General features: G+C 60.2%; 1 protein-coding gene and 1 long non-coding RNA gene across 8 annotated transcripts; one reads left to right on the forward strand and one right to left on the reverse strand.

Annotated features, from left to right (window-relative positions):
• Window positions 1-164: 164 nt before the first annotated feature.
• On the reverse strand, window positions 165-10723 carry CRTC2 (CREB regulated transcription coactivator 2). Its single transcript, XM_051771028.1, is given in 15 exon segments — window positions 165-1495; window positions 1804-1978; window positions 2372-2446; window positions 2448-2576; window positions 3452-3888; window positions 4142-4386; window positions 4663-4712; window positions 4807-4886; window positions 4976-5005; window positions 5111-5214; window positions 5735-5803; window positions 6285-6344; window positions 6769-6881; window positions 7423-7524; window positions 10541-10723. Coding segments are annotated over 15 exon segments (2061 nt in total). The 5' UTR covers window positions 10712-10723; the 3' UTR covers window positions 165-1274.
• A 337-nt stretch (window positions 10724-11060) lies between these two features.
• LOC127462417 (uncharacterized) lies at window positions 11061-19696 on the forward strand. Of its 7 annotated transcripts, none has more exons than XR_007900443.1 (8): window positions 14969-15087; window positions 15866-15969; window positions 16515-16588; window positions 16693-16794; window positions 17258-17655; window positions 17760-17861; window positions 18691-18886; window positions 19256-19696. It is a non-coding gene; the product is annotated as an uncharacterized LOC127462417 (long non-coding RNA). The 7 variants fall into 7 exon arrangements; XR_007900444.1 differs by having other exon boundaries at window positions 14981-15087; window positions 15931-15969; window positions 19256-19695; XR_007900445.1 differs by lacking the exon at window positions 14969-15087 and adding an exon at window positions 15170-15184 and having other exon boundaries at window positions 15931-15969; window positions 19256-19695.
• Window positions 19697-20271: the final 575 nt, after the last annotated feature.

Genomic DNA, 20271 nt, shown 5'->3' on the forward strand with positions numbered 1-20271 from the left:
GACCCCATTTCTCCCTCCCTTCCTCAATAAAAGATCCCCTTCCCCCCCAGTAAGAAATCCCAATCCCAAAGGCCTGGCAGGGCCAAAGTGGGAGGGTCTGGAGCAGCTGAACCCCCTCCCCTTTCGTGCCCCCCCCCAAATCAGCCACGCATGCGTGGGGGCGGTTAATTAACATAGAATATATATTTTAAAAAATAATAATTATAAATCACTCTGGCTCCCTCGGGGGGGGCCCAGGGCCCCCCACCCGTGGACGGGCCCTCCCCCCGTACTACCCCGGGGAGGGGCAATTTTGGGGGGGTGGGGGGACAAAGTTACAAGTGCTTTCTACACATCCCCAGCAGTTGGGTAATTTGGGGGGGGACTGGGGGTACATATTGGGGGGGAGCGGAATTTTGCCTTAAAGATGATGATTAGCCAGAAAAATGATAAAATAAAGGCAGAAACTGCCCCCCCTGCCCCCCACCGGGGGTCTCTACCTATGGGGTTTATGTACAGCCACCCCCGGGGGGGTCGGGCCCCCCCCCGCCGAGGTCTGGGGGTTCGGGGTCACCTGGATTGCTCCCGCTCCCCAACATTCCCAGGGTTTTCCCAGGAGAACAGTGACCAGTGGGGGCAGGGGGTGGGAACTGGAGGGGGGAGTGCAGGGCTGGGACTCCCCTGGGGTTGATTTGGGGGGGCCAGGGGTGCCTGGATTGTTTCCCGTTGTCTCCACCTCCCCAGTTTTCCCAGTTCCGAGGTGGCCCTGGGGCTTTCCCACTGGAACAGGGATCAACAGGACCTGGAGGTGGGAACTGGGGTGGGCAGTTGCAGTGCTGGACCCCCCCCCGGGCGTGATCTGGGGGGGCCATAGGGCTGGAGAGCGCCTGGATTGCACCCCTCCCCCCCTTTCCCGGGTGTTCCTGAAGAGCAGCACCTGCCGGGACCAGGGGCAGGAATTGAGGGGTGGTCGTGGTGCTGCAGCCCACCGCGCTCTCTGGGGGCGGTCGGACCCCTCCATGGCCTCGCTCTGGGGGCACCTGGATCACCCCCTTTTCCCTGTTTTCCTGGGTTTTTCCTGGGGGATGGGAATTGAGGGGGGAACTCATTGCTGGAGCCCCCCGCGTGCTCACTGCAGACCCCTCAATGGCCACGTTTTGGGGGCACCCGGCGCCCCCCACGCTCCCTTTTCCAGTCTCAGCGGGAGCGCAGCGGGCGGCGGGGCCGGGGGGTGGCCCCGGGGTCAGCGCCGGGGGTCGCAGGGGGATCCCTGCGGCGGGGGGGGCCTGCCGGGCTCACTGCAGGCGGTCGGAGCGGAAGGAGTCCTCGACGGCGGGGTCGGTGAGCAGCGCGCAGGGGTCGCTCAGCATGCTCAGCCCGTCCAGGGTGAGGGGCTCGATGCGCAGCTCCTCCTCCAGCCCCCCCAGCCCCCCCAGCGCCCCCCCCTCCACCTCGAAGCCCGGAACCCCCGCCAGCGCTGTCGCGATCTCCTTCGACAGCCCCGGGGGAGAGTCGCCTGCGGGGTGGGGTGGGGGGGAAACGACAGGGGTGTCAGTGTGGCCCCAGGAGGGATGGGGGGGCCCACAGAGACTCTGTGATACCCCCAGAGAGCCCAGGGCACACCCCCCCTCCCAGGACACCTCCAGAGACTCCAGGGCACACACACGCCCCATGACACCCCATGGACCCCCTGTGACACCTTACGGACCCCCAATCCACCCATCCACCTCTGATACCCCACTGCCCCCCCATCCCACCCCTCCATGACAACACTCAGAGCCCCCATCCCATCCACCCCCCCATGATGCTCCCCAGCCCCCTCACCTGTGAAGATGATGTTGGGGATGGGCCCGTGGCGGCTGCAGTTGCTCAGGTTCGGGCGGTTCAGGGCAGGGGGGTCGTAGCCCCCCTCGCTCAGGGGGTAACTCAGGGCCCCCAGGTCGTCGGGGAACCCTCCGCTGTTCCCGGGTGGGCTCTCCCCCATCCCGAACTGCTCCAGCTGCGGAGAGAGGAGGGTTAGGGGTGGCCTCCCTGGAGTGTCCCCTGTCCTCATGTCCCCCCCAGTGACCCCCATAGTAAGCCCCCCCAGAGTGTCCCCTGTCCCCATGTGCCGCCCAGTGACCCCCATAGTAAGCTCCCCCAGAGTGTCCCCTGTCCTCATGTCCCCCCCAGTGACCCCCCCGGAGGGGTCCCCCATCCCCATGTTCCCCTCAATGACTCTGAGGGCCCCCATCGCCATGTCCCCCCCCCAGTGACCCCCCAAGGGTCCCCATTCCCATATTCCCCTCGGTGACCCCATGGAGTGTCCCGATGTTCTCTCCATGCCCCCCCGTGGGTCAGAGCCGTATTAGGGGTTCCCCCCTTTACCCCACTCCATGCCCCCCACACTCACGCTGCCCAGGCTGAAGTCTCCGGGGGGCTGCGCCAGGGGCTGCCCCAGGGAGGGGCCGGGAGGGGGGTAGGGGGGGGCCGTAGGGGCGTGGGGGGGGTGCGGGTGGCCGCGGGGGGGGCTGGGATGCCAGCAGCACCCCAGGCTGGCCGTAGGGGTACGGTGGGAGCCGTTGCTCCGGCAGCTTTGTGGTGTCCAGGGGCACCCCCTGCAGAGAGAGGAGGGAGGGTCAGTGGGACACCCCCACTTTGGGGGGTTCCACTGGCCCCCCCCGGGGCTGCTGGCACTGAGACTCCCGAGCTCACCCCTGGCTGCGGGGGGGGGCCCAGGGGGGTCCCCATGGCAGGGGGGTGGCTGGGAGGGACATGGAGTGTCCCCCCAATGTGGGCAGGGCTGGGGGGGTCTGAGGGGGGAAAATGGGGGCGAGAGGGGCCCTGGGGGTGAATGAGATGAGGATGGAAACAAGGTGAGAGGAGTGAGGGGGAGGAGGAAGAGAAGGAAGACAAGAAGAGGGGGACGAGGAAGAGGACAAGAAGGATGAGAGGAAGATAAGGAGGAGGAAGAAGAGCAGGACAAGGACGATGGGAGGAAGATGAGGAGGAGGACCGGGGAAAAGGAGGACACAGAAAAGGGTAACAAGGAGGAGGAGGAAGAGGATGAGGAGGAAGAAGACAAGGAGGATGAGGAGGAGAAAGATAAGGGAGGAGAAGGAGGACAGGGAAGAGGATGGAAAACAGGAGGATGAGGTGGGGGATGAGGAAGAGTACAATGAGGGCAATGAAGAAGGGGACAAGGAAGAGGAGGACAAGGGGACTGAGAAAGAGTGGGCTGAGGAAGAAGAGGAGGAGGAGGAGGAGGAAGACAAGGAGGACTAAGAAGAAAAAAACAAGGAAGGAGGAGGACAGGGATGAGGAATATGAGGTGGGGGACAAAGAAGAGGAGAATGAGGGGAATGAGGGAAATGAGGAAGAGGGGGAGGAGGAGAGGGATGAGAAGGAGACCGAGGAGAAGGAGGAAGAGGGGGGTGAGGAGGAGGAGGATGAAGAGGATGAGGAGAAGGCGCGGCGATGGAGCCATGCATACCTGGGTGATGGAGGACAATGTGGGTGACATTGTTGGTGAGAACTGTTTGGGGTGCTGCCGTCTGGAGTCACCAGCCACGGGCAGGGACAGGGGGCTGAGCGGGACCCGGCGCCGGGGAGACGTGGTCCCAAAGGAGCCCCCCAGCCCCGAGGGCAGGCTGGGGTTGCTGGGCGAGGATTGGAGGGGCTGGCTCCGGGGGGACGTGGGCAGGGACGGGTTGGACAGCGAGGAGGACAGGGACGAGGGCAGGGACTGGTTGGACAGTGAGGAGGGAATGGAGGAGCTGCTGTGGGAGGACTGGAGAGAGGGGTTGCTGAGGGAGGCCTGGAGGGAGGGGCCGCGCAGGGAGGCCTGCAGGGAGGCCTGCAGGTTGGGGTTGCTCAGGGAGGACTGCAGGGACGGGTTACTCAGGGAGCTCTGCAGAGGTGAGGGGAGTCCTGTGGGCACAAAAACAGAGAGCACGTTACCCCCCAGCATGGCCCCGTGCCCGGGGAGGGGCCTGAGGGGCTCCCCGGGGGGAGGGAAGGGCCTGGGGGGCTCCCCAGGTGGAGGGAGGGAGATGGAGCCACCAAAACCACGGAGATGGACACAGCGATGGACACACTCACCCGGGGAGTCGTAGCCCAGCTCCCCCTGTGCCCCCCCACTCACCTGGGGGGTCTCTGAACTCCCATGTGCCCCCCCACTCACCTGGGGGGTCGTAGCCCAGCCCCCCCGTGCCGGTGCCGCTGATGCCCAGGTGGGTCATGGTGGTGGCCAGGTTGGAGGTGCTGCTGCCCCCACTCAGGGGGGGGAATGGGGCCTCCTCGGGGTCCAGGGGGGTGGGCAGGGGGGACGGGAAGTGCAGCGTGGTCAGGTCAGGCAGGGACCCCCCCGTGTTGAGGGCCGAGGGCATGAGGGGCACGTTGGCAGGTTGGTCCGGGGACGGGAACACACTGGGGGGGGCGCGAGATGGAGAGAGAAAGACAGGGGGGAACAGTGATGACACCCTGGCACCCCCTCCCCAGGGTCCCCCTCCACAGCGTCCCTCTCCCCACTCCAGCCCCTCCCCAGTGTCCCCCTCACCGTTCCAGCCCCTGCCCAGTGCCCCCCTCCGTACTCCAGCCCCTCCCCAGTGCCTCCCTCCCCACTGCAGCCCCTCCCCAGTGCCCCCCTCCCCACTGCAGCCCCTCCCCAGTGCCCCCTCCCCATTCCAGCTCCCCAGCACTCACTGGATGCCTGGGACCTCACAGGATCGGGGCCGTGCCGAGGAAGATGAGAGCTGTGGGATCAGAGCGCAGGGATCAGCCCAGGCAGGGCCTTGGGGACACAGGGGGACACCCGGGGGGGACATCCCCATGGCCCCCCCCCCCCACCTTCTTGGTGTCCCAGGGCTTCAGCGAGTGCTTGTTGTCATCAAAGTTCTCTTCGATGGGAGGCACTTGGAAAAGAAACACTGGGAAGGGGGAGGGAGGTCAGTGGTGGTGGTGGGGGACATCACAGCCCCCCTGGCCCAGGGGGGACACAGCTGTGACCTGGGCTCACCTTTGCTGTCCGAGTCCCCGTCCAGGAAACCTGTGGGAGAGTGGGTGGGTCAGGGGGGCAGAGAGGTGGGGAGGGGAGGCTGTGTGACCCCCACCCCGAGACCCCCAGGGGGTTGGGGGGGCAGGGGGGTCTCACCTGTGCGTCGGCCAGGTGGGGGGGCAGCCTGGGAGGGGCCCAGGTAGGAGTCCTGGGGAGGGGGGTTCATCACACTCGTGTGCAGGGCAGAGTCAGAATTTGTCCTAAAAACGGGGATCACAGCATGGATCTGGGACCCCCACCCCATTTACACCCCCCACCTCCATTTACAGCCCCTCATCCTATTTACAGCCCCCCCACCAGTCCTGTCTTCCCCTCCCCACTGGAGTCCAACCCCATCTGCCTCGTGGAGCCCTCACCCCCAGGTAGAGGGGACAACAGGTCCTCCCTGGGACCACCCTGTGCCCCCCCCGGGGCTGGGGGCATCCGTTGTGTTCCCAATTAGTTGTCCCAAAGCAAGGAAGGGCAGGGAAGGGCTGGGAAGAGGCTGCAGTGACAAGGGACAAGGGGGACATTGTTCGGCCGCAGCATAGGAAACCTCCCCAAACCCCCCCACCCACCCATGGGACAGGGACCCCTCCCCTCATGGGGGTCCTTGTAGGGGTCCTGGGGCCGAACCCACGGGTCCCCAGGGCCACCTTCTCTCCCCCGGGGGTCCCAAGCCTGTGCCCACCCCGGGGGTCCTGTCTGGGAAACAGGGAGAGGAAAAAAACAGGATCAAACCTGTTGAGAGCTGAGGGCAGCCGGAATAAATGTCCTTTTTCCATCGGGAAGTTGCTCCAGGGCATGGTCCTTTTTTTGGAAGGGAGAAACAGGGATTAGAGGGGCCAAGGAGGCAGGACACCCCTTGGGGATCCACGACCCAATTCCCTGCCCTGGGAATGCCCCAGTGAGGGCTGGGAGCTGTGGGAAGATAGAATGGGACTGGGCTGTCCCCCGTGGTGTCCCTTCTGGGTGGGACAGGGACACACCACTCCTGGGACTCCAGGGACGGATCTCAAGCTTGTATTTGTCCCCCATCCCTGTCCCCACCTGCTTCCTCTTGGCAGGATCCCTATTCCCATCTGAAACTCCTCCTCGAGCCCCCCAGTTTGTGGGACAATCCCAGGATCCAAGAGGCAGGAGCCCTCACCCCACTCGCAGCACTGCAGCACTTCCCCCTTGCCCCCTTCCCACATCCCAGCCCTGTGGATCCTCCTGGGAATGCCGGGGCCTCTCCTGCTTCCAAAGCCTCAGGATGGGCCCCTGGGCTGCAGGGAATGGCAGGAATTACCTCCTCCAGCTGGGCTCAGGTGGAGGTGACAAGTAGGTGGGTCCGTAGGGGGAGCTGTCGATGTGGGGGTGCGTTAAGGGCCACACTGAGAGCAGGGGGGCTCCCAAATCCCACGGGACAGGAAAGGGGACCGAGATAAAGGAGCAGGAGCAGGGAATGGGACTGGGATGAAGGATAAGGAGCAATGAATGCCTGGGCTGAAAGAGCGGGAATAGGGAATGACCAGGATGAAGGAGCAGGTGCAGGGAATGCCCAGGAGCAGGGAATGGCCAGGCTGAAGGATCAAGAGCAGGGAATGCCTGGGAGCAGGGAATGGCCAGGCTGAAGGATCAGGAGCAAGGAATGGCCAGGTTGAAGGAGGGGGAGCAGGGAATGACCAGACTGAAGGATTGGGAGTAGGGAATGCCCAGGAGCAGGGAATGGCCGGGCTGAAGGATCAGGAGCAGGGGATGCCCGGGAGCAGGGAATGCCCACACTGAAGGATATCTGGCGGACGTAGCGGCGCAGGGGGGACACCATCCGGCGGGGGTCCCGCTGCACCCGCTCCACCAGCCCGTGGTGCCGCGTGCTCCGCGTGGAGTCCAGAGGGGACGGGCCCTGCGGGGACAGGGCCAGTGAGACCCCCGGGAATGGGGACAGTGAGACCCCAGGGAACAGGGACAGGGAGAGCCCCAGGAACAGGGAGAGCCCCAGGAACAGGGAGACACCTGGGAAAGGGCACAGTGAGACACCTGGGAACAGGGACAGGGAGACACCTGGGAACGGGACAGGGAGACACCCAGGAATGGGGCTCGGAGAGGAGGGGACAGGTGAGAGACCTGGGAACGGGACAGGGAGAGGGGGGAACAAGTGAGACACCCGGGAACAGGGACAAGGAGACACCTGGGAATGGGGCTCGGGAGAGGGGGGGACAGGTGAGACAACGGGGAATGGAGGTCAGGAGAAGGGACAGATGACCCCACTGGGAAAGGGGCTCAGGAAAGGCCAATGATCCCACTGGGAAGGGGGCTCAGGACCAGCCTCGCCTCAGCACCAGAGATGGGAGCGAGCTCAGGGAGCATCCTCTTATCCCCTCCTCCCCTCTGCAGCTCCAGCCCCCCTTCCTGGGGCTGCAGCCCCCCCAGAGCCCCCGGCTCACCTGGAAGTCGGGCAGGCCGGAGCCGATCTGGTTGACGTTGGGCAGGGAGCCACTGTAGAACGGGCCCCGCCCATGGGCCAGGCGCAGCTTCTGGGCCTGTAGCTGGGGGGGCACGGGGACAGGGGGGACATGGGGGGGATGAGGGGACATGGGGGACACAGAGGGACATGGAGGACACGTGGAGGGGTGGGAGGACATAGGGGGATGGGGAAGCACGGGGGGGACATGGGGGGATGGAGGAATGGAGGGGACAGGGGGACATGAGGGGACATGGGGGAGACATGGGAGAGACGTGAGGGGACATGGGGGACGGGGGGATGGGAGAGACATGGAAGGGACATAGGGGACACACGGGGACATGTGGGAAGGATGTGGAGGACATAGGGGGGATGGGGGGATGGGAAGGACATGGGAGGGATGGAAGGGACATGAGGGACACAGAGGGACATAGGGGACACATGGGGACACATGGGAGGGATGAGGGGACATGAGAAGGATGTGGGGGACATGGAGGGCACATGGGGGGACACAGGGAACACAAGGGGGGGACACACAGGGGCACGTCAGAGGGGGCTGTGCAGGGGGCCGGGGGGGGTCAGAGTCCCCCAAATCCCCCCTCACATCCCCCCCCGGACACCCCAGGCCCCCCCTTCCCCCACGGCATCACCCCCCGAGGTGACAGTGACCCCAGGGGAGAGAGGGGTTGGATCCGATCCCTTCCCACTCCAGAGACCCCCTTCCTGCATCCATGGGAGCTCCAGAGTGGGAAGGAGGAGGGTCAGGAGCCCACAAGGGATGGAGGAGGGTCTGCTCATCCCACATCCCACATTACCGGAGTGGGGGGTGAGCCCTCCGGGGTGGGATCTGGGCTCTGTGGATCCCGAGGGATTTTCCAGCGGGATTTTCCAGCAGGCACCTCGTCCATGCCAAGGCCAGCCTGGAGATCCCAGCCTGGAGCTCAAGGCCGGGGAAGGAGTCACAGCACAGCCAGAGATAAACGGGATCCCAGGAAAACCCCGGGCAGGGGCCTCATCTCGAGACAGGGAATGGGGAAGGAGAGATTGCCTGATCCCAAAGCATAAGAAAAGGGGGTTTCCCTGTTCCCAATCCACAGGGAAGGAGAGTTTCCCCCATCTCAATCCATACAAATTGCCTTCCCTTCGGAGTGGGCAGATTCAAGCCCTGGACAAATCCCAGGGAAAGAGAAGCTGAAGCCCAAAAAAACCAGCTGGGAATCAGGAAACGCCAAATTCCTGAGCTTAAAACCGCAGGGATCCAGATCCAGGCGGGAAAAAACAAGGAAAACCACCCAGGAAAGCAGAAGCTTTAGGCAGCAGCTGGAGGGATTAGTGTCTGGGGCTTAAGGGATCGGGATCCTGCTCCGAGCCAGGATCCCACAGGGAGCCTGGAATCTGGGAATAGCTCAGGAATAGCTGGGAACAACTCCAGGAATCCCAGAGCAAAGCCTGGGGGGCTGTGGAGCCACTCCTGGGGCTGCAGGGAACAGATCCCAGAGGAATCAGCCCGGGCAGGGATCATTCCTCCAGGAAGGAATTGTCCGAGGAAGAGATTAAGGGCTGAATTCCCAGAGGAGTCATTCCAGGAGGGATCAGGACAGTCCCGCTGCACATTAACCAGTTGTTTGCTCTGCAAACACGGCCAAAGCCATTCCCAAAATCCTTGCGGATGGAAGCGCGGGGGAGGCTCCAGCCTATTCCTACACTCTCCTGGAATGGTCCAGCCTATTCCCAAACTCTCCTGGGATGCACAAGAGACTTCAGCCCATTCCCAAAGTCTCCTGGGATGACACAAAACTCCAGTTCATTCTCAAATTCTCTTGGGATGCTCCAGCCCATTCCCAAACTCTCCAGAGATGCACAGAGGAGGCCCTCATTCCCAAAATCCCTGCAGATGGAAGTACAGCGGAGGCTCCAGCCCATTCCCAAACTCTCCTGGGATGTCTCCATCACCCCAGCAGTGACATCCCGGATCTCAGATCCCCTCAGAGCCAGGGCTCTCCCACCCCAAAATTCCCAGTTTTTAAAGCTCTGCTGGCTTTTCCCTGGGTTTTCTCTTCCCTGCCCCCTGGAAGAGCCTGTCCGTGTCTCTCTGGATCCCGCACTCCACCCTCTCACTCATCCATCTGAAGACTCTGCCAGGAATGACCAAAACGCACCAAATCCCGGGATAACAGACACACAATTCCCAACCGGCTCCTCCTGAGGCTTTCCCTGCCTGGGAAACCACGTCCTGGAGCATTCCTAGCCTTCCCAATCTCCCAAGGTCCCTCCAACAGCCCATGGAGACAACATTCCACCTTCCTGGAGCTGCTGAGTGGGAGTCATCCCAGATCCTGTCCCAAATCCCACCCCAGCTCCCATCCCAGCTCTGATCCCAGATCCCATCCCATATCCCAACACTGCAATTCCCAGATTCCAACCAGGCTCAATCTCAGCATCTCCTAGGATGCAGCATCCACAGGATTCCACAGGATCCAGGGAGGATCCCGAGGGCCTCCAGGGACAGGGACAGACCCTGGAGCCCTCTGGAGGGGATAGCAGGACCCGGATCTGTGGGATCAGGGATCCTTTCCCACCCCAATTCCAGGACCTGGGATCCCCCCTGGACCCCTCTAACTCTCCCAAAAACCTTCTCATCTCCCCTGGACTCCTCTAACCGTCCCAAGAACCTTCCCATCCCCCTCCCAGACCCCTCTAACCCCCCCCCCCAAACTCTTCACAGTTCCCCTGGTCCCCTTCAACTTCCCCCTCCCCAAACCCTCACAGCTCCCTCGGGCCCTTTTAGCCCCCTCCCTAAACTCTTCAGAGCCCCCCTGGTCCCCTCTAACCTCTCAACCTTCCCATTCCCCCCCCGATCCCTCAACCTCCCCCAAATTCTCCCCCCTCACTGCCCACAGCCCCCCCGGCCCCTCACGATCCCTCAGTCCCGGACCCCCCCGACCCCTCACGACCCTTCTGGCTCCACCAACCCCTCACCGCGAGCCCCCCCCGGCTCATCACGACCCTCCCCGTTCCCTCACGACCCCTCAATACCCCCCATCATCCCCTCAGGGCCCTCCCGCCCCGCGGCGCATCCGGTAGGGCGGCCCGTCGCTCACCCGTGTGGAGCAGATCTCCATCATAACCTCCTCGAAGGCCGCGGTCTCCTCCGCCTGCCTCTGCTTCTGCAGCGCGATCTTCTCGCTGAACTTGCGCGGGTTCGAGGCCCCCGCGCCAGCCGAGGGCCCCGCGCCGGGCCCGGGTCCGGCCCCCGCGCCCGCCGCCGCCATCTTCGCCGCTCCGCCGCTCCGCCGCAGACGCAGCGCGGGGTGCGCCGGGACTTGAAGTTCGGCGGGCAGAACCCGCAACGGGAAAGAAGAGAGTCAAGACTACAACTCCCAGAAACAAGAAAAGAGCGCCGCGAGGGGCGCCGGGGAATGAAGGCGCCGGGGTGCAGTGGGTAGGGTGGAGAGGGAAGAGAGGACTGCGAGTCCCAGAGTGCACCGCGAAGGTAAAGGAAGTGGGGCGGGGAAAGAAGAAGGGTCAGGAGAACGGGCGGGGCCTGGAGGGGCTCTGGAAAGTGGGGGGAAAAGAGAACTGGGGGGGAAAAGGAAATTAGAAAGGCACAGAGATGGGGACCGAGGGAACGGGGAAAAAGGGAAGGGTGTGGGAATAAGGGAATAGGGAGAAAAAGGGAATAGGAAGAAACGGCAATGGCACTATTTCGCTCGCAAGAGTGCTGTGCTGAAATTGGCTCTCCGATTGCCAGAATTGAATGTGGATGAAGATTCCTCCCAGACCAAAGGTGCCCGCGCAGAAAGCTCTTGCTGTGCACATACTGCCGAGAGTGGCGCACCAACTGCACTCAGACATGATTACATATTCAAGTGAGTTCACATGCAATTAAAATCTCAGTACCCCCCCCCCGGTCAGCACCACACTTCGCCTCAGATGTGCATAACACCATAAACCACCTTAAAAAATAAAACTAATTATCGAAACAACAGAATAAATGGATACATGAAAATGGAGGTAAGCTGTTAGACAATGGGTGGGGTCAACTAAAAACAGGTCAGTTAATATTACCAGAAAAATTAGTGCAGCAATTTGTAAAAGCAGAACATGATAAAACTCACTGGGGTTTGGGCTCACTCTATCAGCATTTAAGGACCAGAGTGGCAGGACCGAATTTATTTACCACAATAAAGCAAGTCACATCCCAATGTGAACTTTGTCTGAAAATTAACCTAAATATTGGAACAAAAATACACCGAGGGGCAATAAGCAAAGGGCAAAATTTGGCAAACTGATTTCTCTGAGCTCCCAAGAAAAGGGGGGGGTTCTGTTATCTCTTAGTTTTGACTGACACATTTTCTGGATGGCCTGAAGCTTTCCCATGTAGAACAAATGAATCAAGAGGAGCAGTTAAAGTCTTGTTGAACGAGATTATACCACGGTTTGGAATGGGAGAAGGTTTTCTCATCTGTAACAGAATAGTCATGTCATTTGCTATGGAATGCTGGTGGCAGTCTAGTCAGAAGAGGACCCCGTGCTTCACTAATTTTCCCTTTTTGTCGTTCGGGGCAACTTCTTACCAGGGATGTTATTCTTGACCCCCTGGGGCAAACGGAGGTGTCAGCGTCAGGAGCCATCCTAACTGAGGCCCTGGTAGGTGAGTGCTTTTTGTGTGACTGGACGGTGAAGCTGTCTGGGGGAATGACCTGGCTATGGCTCAGTGTAGTCCTAACTAAGGTGTCTTTTACTCCGTGTTCCCAGGCTCCCTCTTTCCCTTCGGTCGCCGTGGGTGTGCCGGACGCCTCTGGCAGGACTGACCCTGTGGCTTTTATGTCCAACGTGCTGTGCTGTGTGTGCCTGCAGGTAAGAAAAGCTGGGAGTGCAGTCCCTCTGCTTTGATTGCTGTGTCTCTTTGGGAGTGATTTTGGAGGGGAATCCCAGAGCGATTTGGTTTGAAGGGGACCTTCAAAGGCCAGCCTGTCTTCCATGGGCAGGGACACCTTCCACTGTCCCCGGTTGCTGCGAGTCCCATCCAGCCTAGCCTGGAACACTTGCAGGGATGGGGCAGGCTCAGCTTCCCTGTGCAGTGTGCTCTAATATCTCTCCACTGGCATCATGAAAAATGTTGTCAGCATGTTTTGTTGGACGACGGTAAGCAGGACCTGGGTGAAAAGGACATTCTCTTAGGTGCTGGGAGAAGGAGGACTCGTGCGGGCACCTCCAGAGACAGCGGGAACGGGAGCGTGCTGCAGAGGAGGAAAATTCCAGGGGGTGGGTGCCGAGAAATTTGTCCTTCCCTTGCCCTGTGCTCTGCACTTAGCAATGGGTCGAGTGCAGAAGTTTCCTGGGGACCCTGGGAAATGATGCCGGGTCTGCTAAGAAAAGTGGGGCCAAAGGAGCAGGACCTGGGTCTGCGAGCGTGGGAGAAACAAGGGACGGGTCATCCTCTGCCTCCAGGAGGGAGGGCAGCAGGAAAGGCCACAGACTAAAGCACTGAAGTGCCGTTCCCCAGGGAGCCCCTGCCCAGCACTGAACTTGCTTCTGCACTTGCTGTCCCTTTCCCAGCGGAGCCGAAGCGTCGGGTGCGGGTGCTGGGGGCATGGAGCTGCCAAGGACAAACTGGGAGGGTGTTTGTGAAGGAAGGGGGTAGAAGGAGCTCCTGACGTGCTTTTTTTACTTCTTCATCCCACAGAATTGCCACGAGAGGAAATACTTCAGAGGGGCTTCCCTCCAGATAAGCCCTGAAGATGCCAGGAGGTTTCAGCCGGGAGGAAAGGAGCTGTGGAAGAAAAGCAGCCTAAAAATAGCCAGTGGGGATCATCAGGTTTTCCAGCCAAGAAGAACAAGGAGAGAGATGAGGGAATCGGGTTCCAATTCCTAATGATTTGGTGGGTGCAGGAATGATTTCTGTGTGTTTTCCAGTCCCTTTTGATTCCTGGGATGATTTTAAAATGATGGCTTTAACAATCAACTAAATCGCAGATGTTGTTTTTGAGAGGAAATGATGCCAAATAAATGCAGAGTTTTGGGTCAGTTTTTAGGATGATTTGGGTCAGTTTTTGGGGTCAGTTTGGGGTCATTGTTTGGGGTGATTTGGGTCAGTTTTGGGTCAGCTTTTGGGATGATTTGGGTCAGGTTTTGGGGTCAGTTTTGGGTCAGCTTTTGGGGTGATTTGGGTCGGTTTTGGGTCAATTTTTGGGGAGCACTGGATGTTACTGGGGGTTGTTGGGGAGCACTGGGTGTTTACTGAGAGCACTGGGTGTTACTGGGGGTTGTTGAGGAGCACTGGGTGTTACTGGGGTGCACTGGGGAGCACTGGGTATTACTGAGGGTTGTTGGGGAGCACTGGGTGTTACTGGGGAGCACTGGGAGAGAAAATGAAAAATAAAGAGAATAAAAAATAAACGAAATAAAAAAGGAAATATAAAAAAGAAAAGAAAAAAAAAGGCAAAAAAACTAAAAAGGAAATAAAATGAAAATGAAATAAAAGAGGAAAAAAAAAAAAAAGGAAACCCCTCCTTGGGCACCCCGTTTCCTCTCCTCCCCCCCCCAACCGTAAATTGCGGGGTCATCACCCCTAAAATGTGAGACGGGGACCCCAAAATGTGGGTGGGGGAACCCCAGGGAGCCGGAAAAGTGGAGGGGGAGCCGCAGTAAGAAAGCGAAGCCGGGCGGTCGGGCGGCGGGGTGGGGGGGAAGCCAAGGTGGCGACGCCGACGCATGCGCAGTCGTCGGCAAGACGCCGGCGATCACGTGGTAAGTAAGGGCAGGCAGGAGAGGGACCGGCGACGCATGCGCAGTGGCTCTCGTGCCGGTGCAGCGCTCCCTGCTCGAGTTAAAGGCCGGTTCCGGCGGCAGAGCGGGACTCGCTGTCTCCCGTCTCTCCCGGGGTGTGTGTGGGGGGAATAACATGAAGATTTTTTGGGGCGAAAGCGCAGAAATTAGCGAGGAGGGACGCTAATTTGGGTAAACTGGGTCACCGGAAGTAGAGAGCGACCATAAGTCCTCCAAGGCCCCGGCTCGGAAGTCCGCCAAGCCCACAGTAAAGATGGCGCCGCCAGGACCGGAACGACCACACTAAAGATGGCGGCCCCGGCCCGGAAGTCCGCCAAGCCCACAGTAAAGATGGCGCCGCCAGGACCGGAACGACCACACTAAAGATGGCGGACCCTGCCCGGAAGTTCGCCCCGACGCCACACTCAAGATGGCGCCGCCAGGACAGGAACTAAGCCGAGCCACACTAAAGATGGCGGCGAGAGGCCCCCCTCGCCTCAGAGAGTCGTTTATCCTGTTGCCTGACCTCCGCCGCGACCCGGACCCCCGCCCCGCGCCCGCAGCGCCGTCTCGCCGCGCCGCTTCCCGCTGCGGGGACAGGGCGGGGCGCTCGGCGGCGCCGGGCGCGGGCGGCAGGTTCGTGGGCGGCGGCAGGCACTGGCGCGGGCAGCCCCCGTCTCAGGACCCCACGCGCCCACGCAGCGCCGCGCCGCGCCCCCGCTCGTCCCGCTCCGCTCCCGCTCCCGCTCCCACTCCCGCTCCCGCCCCCGCTCCCGCTCTCGCCGTGCCCTGGAGATGCTATCGCGGCTGCGCCGCCGCCTTCCCCCCCCCCCGGAAGCGACCCACGGCGGCAGATCCGACGGAGATCGGCCCCGGGGTAAGCTGGGCGCGTCGGAGGGGGGGGTCGGGGGGGGGGGGCGCTTCTGCCTCTCCTGCGGCCATCGGGGACTGCAGGCCGGGGAAGCGACAGGCAAGTTGCTCGCCTCTGCGGAGAAACTTGCACCTGCGTGCCGCCGCAGGGGAGGGTTCGGATGTGCCCTGGCATTGCACACGCACCACACCCCCCCGCGGGGAGGGTCTCCGCTGCCTCGGGGACCCTGTCTGTGCTGCCGGGAGAGAGAAATCCTTTGGGAAGCTGGGCTGGAAACAGCAACTCTGTGAATTGCTCAGCTTTTTCTAGGCAAGGGCAGGTTTTAGGGAAGAAAGGCCCGTACGCGCGAAAGGCGCCGCGGGTCCCGCCAAGGGGGGGGGGGCGCGCGGCTGCAGCGCCGCGCGCGGCTGCAGTGCCGCTCCCGGCCGTGTCCGCCAGGCGGCGACTGTGAGGCAGGGCCCGGCGCTCGGCGGCGCTCTTGCAAGCGACGCCCCTGGCAAAGCGGCGCTGCTTGGGCACTGCCGGCCTTCCCCCGGAGTGCCCGGGCTGGCCCAGCACCTGGCCAAACCTCTTAGGGAAAAGGCAAGGAACAACTGCGCTTGTTCTGCCGTTTCTTTAGCCAGGGACTGGAACACAGACAAAATCAAGGGGCTCTTTGACCTGTGCAGGCTCCGAGCATTTTGCAGCCTTCCTTAGCAGGGCATTCTCACCCTCCGAAAAGCTGAAAGGCTTTAACATCTGGAGACGCACCTGCAGCTGTGCAGATTAATGTAGTTTCTTTTAGGAAACGAAGGGGAGGTTTTCCTGTTGTGAGCCTAAATACCGAGTCTACTCTGCTTTTTCAATCAGGTGACGAAGCTTATGGAAAAAAAGACCAAAGGCCTCGAGGTGAGTACATTCTACCGAGTTCTGCTTTTCTGGCATCGGTTTGGGAAAATCACGTGAAATTCTAAAAAGCTTCTCTCCGTGTTTTCTAGTTGTTTTTTTCAGCCTTGGTGTAAGTTTCATGTAGAAAAGGGCATAGAATTATTAGAACAGACAAACTAGACTTTCTCGGGAGAGATGGAAGAAAAGTCTGCTGATTCCAGTTCTGCTTTTCTTGTCTTCCCTTCGACTGTCATTTTCTCTCCCCTGCTGTTCAAATAGGCAGCAGTTAATTGCTCTGCTGAAGAGTTTGCTGTCCTAAGTGTCTGTCAAATTGATGCCTTCAACTCAAGATAGCACCTGCTCCTTAGTTACAAAAAGTTCCTCACAGGAAATTTTCAGGCGTGCCCATAAATCTCCTCGCTGTTTGTTTGGGAGAACAGGGTTTTCTCGTCTGTAACAGAATAGTCGTGGCATTTGCTATGGAATGCTGGTGGCAGTCTAGTCAGAAGAGGACCCCGTGCTTCACTAATTTTCCCTTTTTGTTGTTGGGGGTGACTTCTTCCCAGGCATGTTATTCTTGACCCCCCGGGGCAAACGGAGGTGTCAGCGTCAGGAGCCATCCTAACTGAGGCCCTGGGAGGTCAGTGCTTTTTGTGTGACTGGACGGTGAAGCTGTCTGTGGGAATGATCTGGCTATGGCTCAGTGTAGTCCTAATTAAGGTGTCTTTTACTCCGTGTTCCCAGGCTCCCTCTTTCCCTTCGGTCGCCGTGGGTGTGCCGGACGCCTCTGGCAGGACTAACCCTGTGGCTTTTATGTCCAACGTGCTGTGCTGTGTGTGCCTGCAGGTAAGAAAAGCTGGGAGTGCAGTCCCTCTGCTTTGATTGCTGTGTCTCTTTGGGAGTGATTTTGGAGGGGAATCCCAGAGCGATTTGGTTTGAAGGGGACCTTCAAAGGCCAGCCTGTCTTCCGTGGGCAGGGACGCCTTCCACTGTCCCCGGTTGCTGCGAGTCCCGTCCAGCCTGGCCTGGAACACTTGCAGGGATGGGGCAGGCTCAGCTTCCCTGTGCAGTGTGCTCTAATATCTCTCCACTGGCATCGTGAAAAATTTTGTCAGCACGTTTTGTTGGGCGATGGTAAGCGGGACCTGGGTGAAAATTGGGGTTCCCTGAGGTGCAGAGGGAAATAATTCTCCTTTGAAGTCCAATGTAATTCAATTTTGCACGAGTCTTGTCTGCCTTATGTTTGAATTGCTTTCTATTCTAGGCAGTTCTTTTAAATTAAACTTTTGTGTCTCCCCGCCTCCCCCAGTATCTTGTACAAGACAAAGCTACCTTTCCTCGTGGGAACGGACTGGCCGGGCTTTGGCAATCTGGCCCCTCGAAAGACTAAAGTGACCTCTTCCAACAGGGGAAGACTTTCTGGCAAGCGGTGCCAGAAAGAACTGGAGTTTCTGGAGAATAAAAGCTGGAAGCGTGCCCCTGAAAATCCCCAGTCCTGGGTGGTCAGTGGTCTGACTTGCACGGACCGGTGGCCTTGGCCAGGAGCGGTCCTGCGGGAAACGCCTTTGCCTAGGCTGTAATTTTAATTTCCCTTGGATGCTTGGCAAAGCCCCTCTGGGTGAGCCCCAGTGCCTGGCAGGAGCAGAGCTGGCTTCCAGGGAGGTATTCACCTGGTCAGCGTCAGGAACCATCCTACCTGAGGCCTCGGTGAGTGCTTTTTGGACGACTGGACAGTGAAGCTGTCTGTGGGAATGACCTGGCTATGGCTCAGTGTAGTCCTAATTAAAGTGTCTTTTACTCCGTGTTCCCAGGCTCCCTCTTTTCCTTCGGTCGCCGTGGGTGTGCCGGACGCCTCTGGCAGGACTAACCCTGTGGCTTTTATGTCCAACGTGCTGTGCTGTGTGTGCCTGCAGGTAAGAAAAGCTGGGAGTGCAGTCCCTCTGCTTTGATTGCTGTGTCTCTTTGGGAGTGATTTTGGAGGGGAATCCCAGAGCGATTTGGTTTGAAGGGGACCTTCAAAGGCCAGCCTGTCTTCCGTGGGCAGGGACACCTTCCACTGTCCCCGGTTGCTGCCAGTCCCATCCAGCCTGGCCTGGAACACTTGCAGGGATGGGGCAGGCTCAGCTTCCCTGTGCAGTGTGCTCTAATATCTCTCCACTGGCATCGTGAAAAATGTTGTCAGCGTGTTTTGTTGGACGACGGTAAGCAGGACCTGGGTGAAAAGGACATTCTCTTAGGTGCTGGGAGAAGGAGGACTCGTGCGGGCACCTCCAGAGACAGCGGGAACGGGAGCGTGCTGCGGAGAAGGAAAATTCCAGGGGTTGGGTGCCGAGAAATTTGTCCTTCCCTTGCCCTGTGCTCTGCACTTAGCAATGGGTCGAGTGCAGAAGTTTCCTGGGGACCCTGGGAAATGATGCCGGGTCTGCCAAGAAAAGTGGGGCCAAAGGAGCAGGACCTGGGTCTGCGAGCGTGGGAGAAACAAGGGATGGGTCATCCTCTGCCTCCAGGAGGGAGGGCAGCAGGAAAGGCCACGGACTAAAGCACTGAAGTGCCGTTCCCCAGGGAACCCCTGCCCAGCACTGAACTTGCTTCTGCACTTGCTGTCCCTTTCCCAGCGGAGCCGAAGCGTTGGGTGCGGGTGCCGGGGGGATGGAGCTGCCAAGGACAAACTGGGAGGGTGTTTGCGAGGGAAGGGGGTAGAAGGAGCTCTTGACGTGCTTTTTTTACTTCTTCATCCCACAGAATTGCCACGAGAGGAAATACTTCAGAGGGGCTTCCCTCCAGATAAGCCCTGAAGATGCCAGGAGGTTTCAGCCGGGAGGAAAGGAGCTGTGGAAGAAAAGCGGCCTAAAAATAGCCAGTGGGGATCATCAGGTTTTCCAGCCAAGAAGAACAAGGAGAGAGATAAGGGAATCGGTTTCCAATTCCTAATGATTTGGTGGGTGCAGGAATGATTTCTGTGTGTTTTCCAGTCCCTTTGGATTCCTGAGATGATTTTAAAATGATGGCTTTAGCAATCAACTAAATCGCAGATGTTGTTTTTGAGAGGAAATGATGCCAAATAAATGCAGAGAGAGAGCATGGAATCATCCTGGGATCCTGGAGTGGTTTGGGTTGGAAAGGATCTCAGGGATCATCTGCTTCCACCCCCTGCCACAGGCAGGGACACCTTCTAATAGACATCCAGCCTGGCCTTGGCCACTTGCAGGGATGGGGCAGCCACAACTTCTCTGTGCCAGGCCACCTCCCCACCCTCCCAGGGAAGAATGTCTCCCTTATGTGCAATCTTTCCCTTTCTTCTCTGCAGGAAGTGGGCTGGGACAAGGGAATTGGCTCCCACGAGGCCGAGGATCAGAGCGGGCTCTGCACAGGGGACGACTTCCACTTCCGAACGGGGAAGGGCACCTTCGTGCCCACCCCTGGCAAACTGGGACAGAGTAACATCTGCCTGCAGCTGGCTGGAGTTCCCGTTGGCTCTGGGCTTTCTGTCCACGGGCCGGGGATCATGGCCAGAGTCCTTCAAACCTGGGGAACAGTGGCCTTCACACCATCCCTGCAGCCCGTCCAGGGCAGGCTGCTGCCCATCGGCCCCTGATCGCAGGTGGATGGAGAAGTGATGGTGTTTAGGAAATGCTGATTGTATTTCCCTGACTTTAGCCATGTGGTCGTTAAAAAGAGAAAAATAACAAGTCTATGGAAATCCCCTGCACTTGGGAGCTTGCAGCGCTCTGGATTAAACTTGGCTCTCTAACGTTAAAACTGTGGGCGAGGGGCGGTGGCCGAGCAGGCCAGCGGCGGGGCCGGACGGGGCCGGCCCGGGGGTCCCTTCCCCGCGGGGTCGCAGCCGCGGGACCCGCCCCCGCCCCGCGCGGCCCCTCCCGGCGCGCCCCGCCCGTCCTTGGGGGCTACGGCCGCTCCCGGCGCTGCCAAGGCTGCCGGGGAGGGACCGGCCTGTGCTGGGGGCACGGGGGTTCGTTCCTTGTGTTCGAGGGCGGCAGCGGGAGCGGCGCTGCGGGGCGGGACGTGCGGGAGGTGCCGGGTGAGGGCGGGGAAGCCGCGGCGGGGCCCGGGGGCTGCAGCTCTCTGGCTTCCCGAATGGCTTTGCAGACATTTGCCACCTTCAGAGGAGGCACAAATCCCCGCGGAGCTGAGCGAGGGGTGCGGGGAGTGCAGCGAGCTGGGGCGGGGCTGTGACCAGGGCAGCGTGTGCGCAGTCCCCCAAAGCCAGCCCGGAACAGCCCCAGAGCCCAGAGCGAAGCGCCGCGGGATCGTGCCGGCCCCGCCCCTAGACTCGCCCAGGCCCGCCCCCCGGCTCGCGCCGGC

The sequence above is a fragment of the Manacus candei genome, unplaced genomic scaffold, assembly GCF_025592945.1.
Source record: "Manacus candei isolate 608988 ecotype Guabito, Panama unplaced genomic scaffold, ASM2559294v1 h1tg000128l, whole genome shotgun sequence".
Taxonomy (NCBI): domain Eukaryota; kingdom Metazoa; phylum Chordata; class Aves; order Passeriformes; family Pipridae; genus Manacus; species Manacus candei.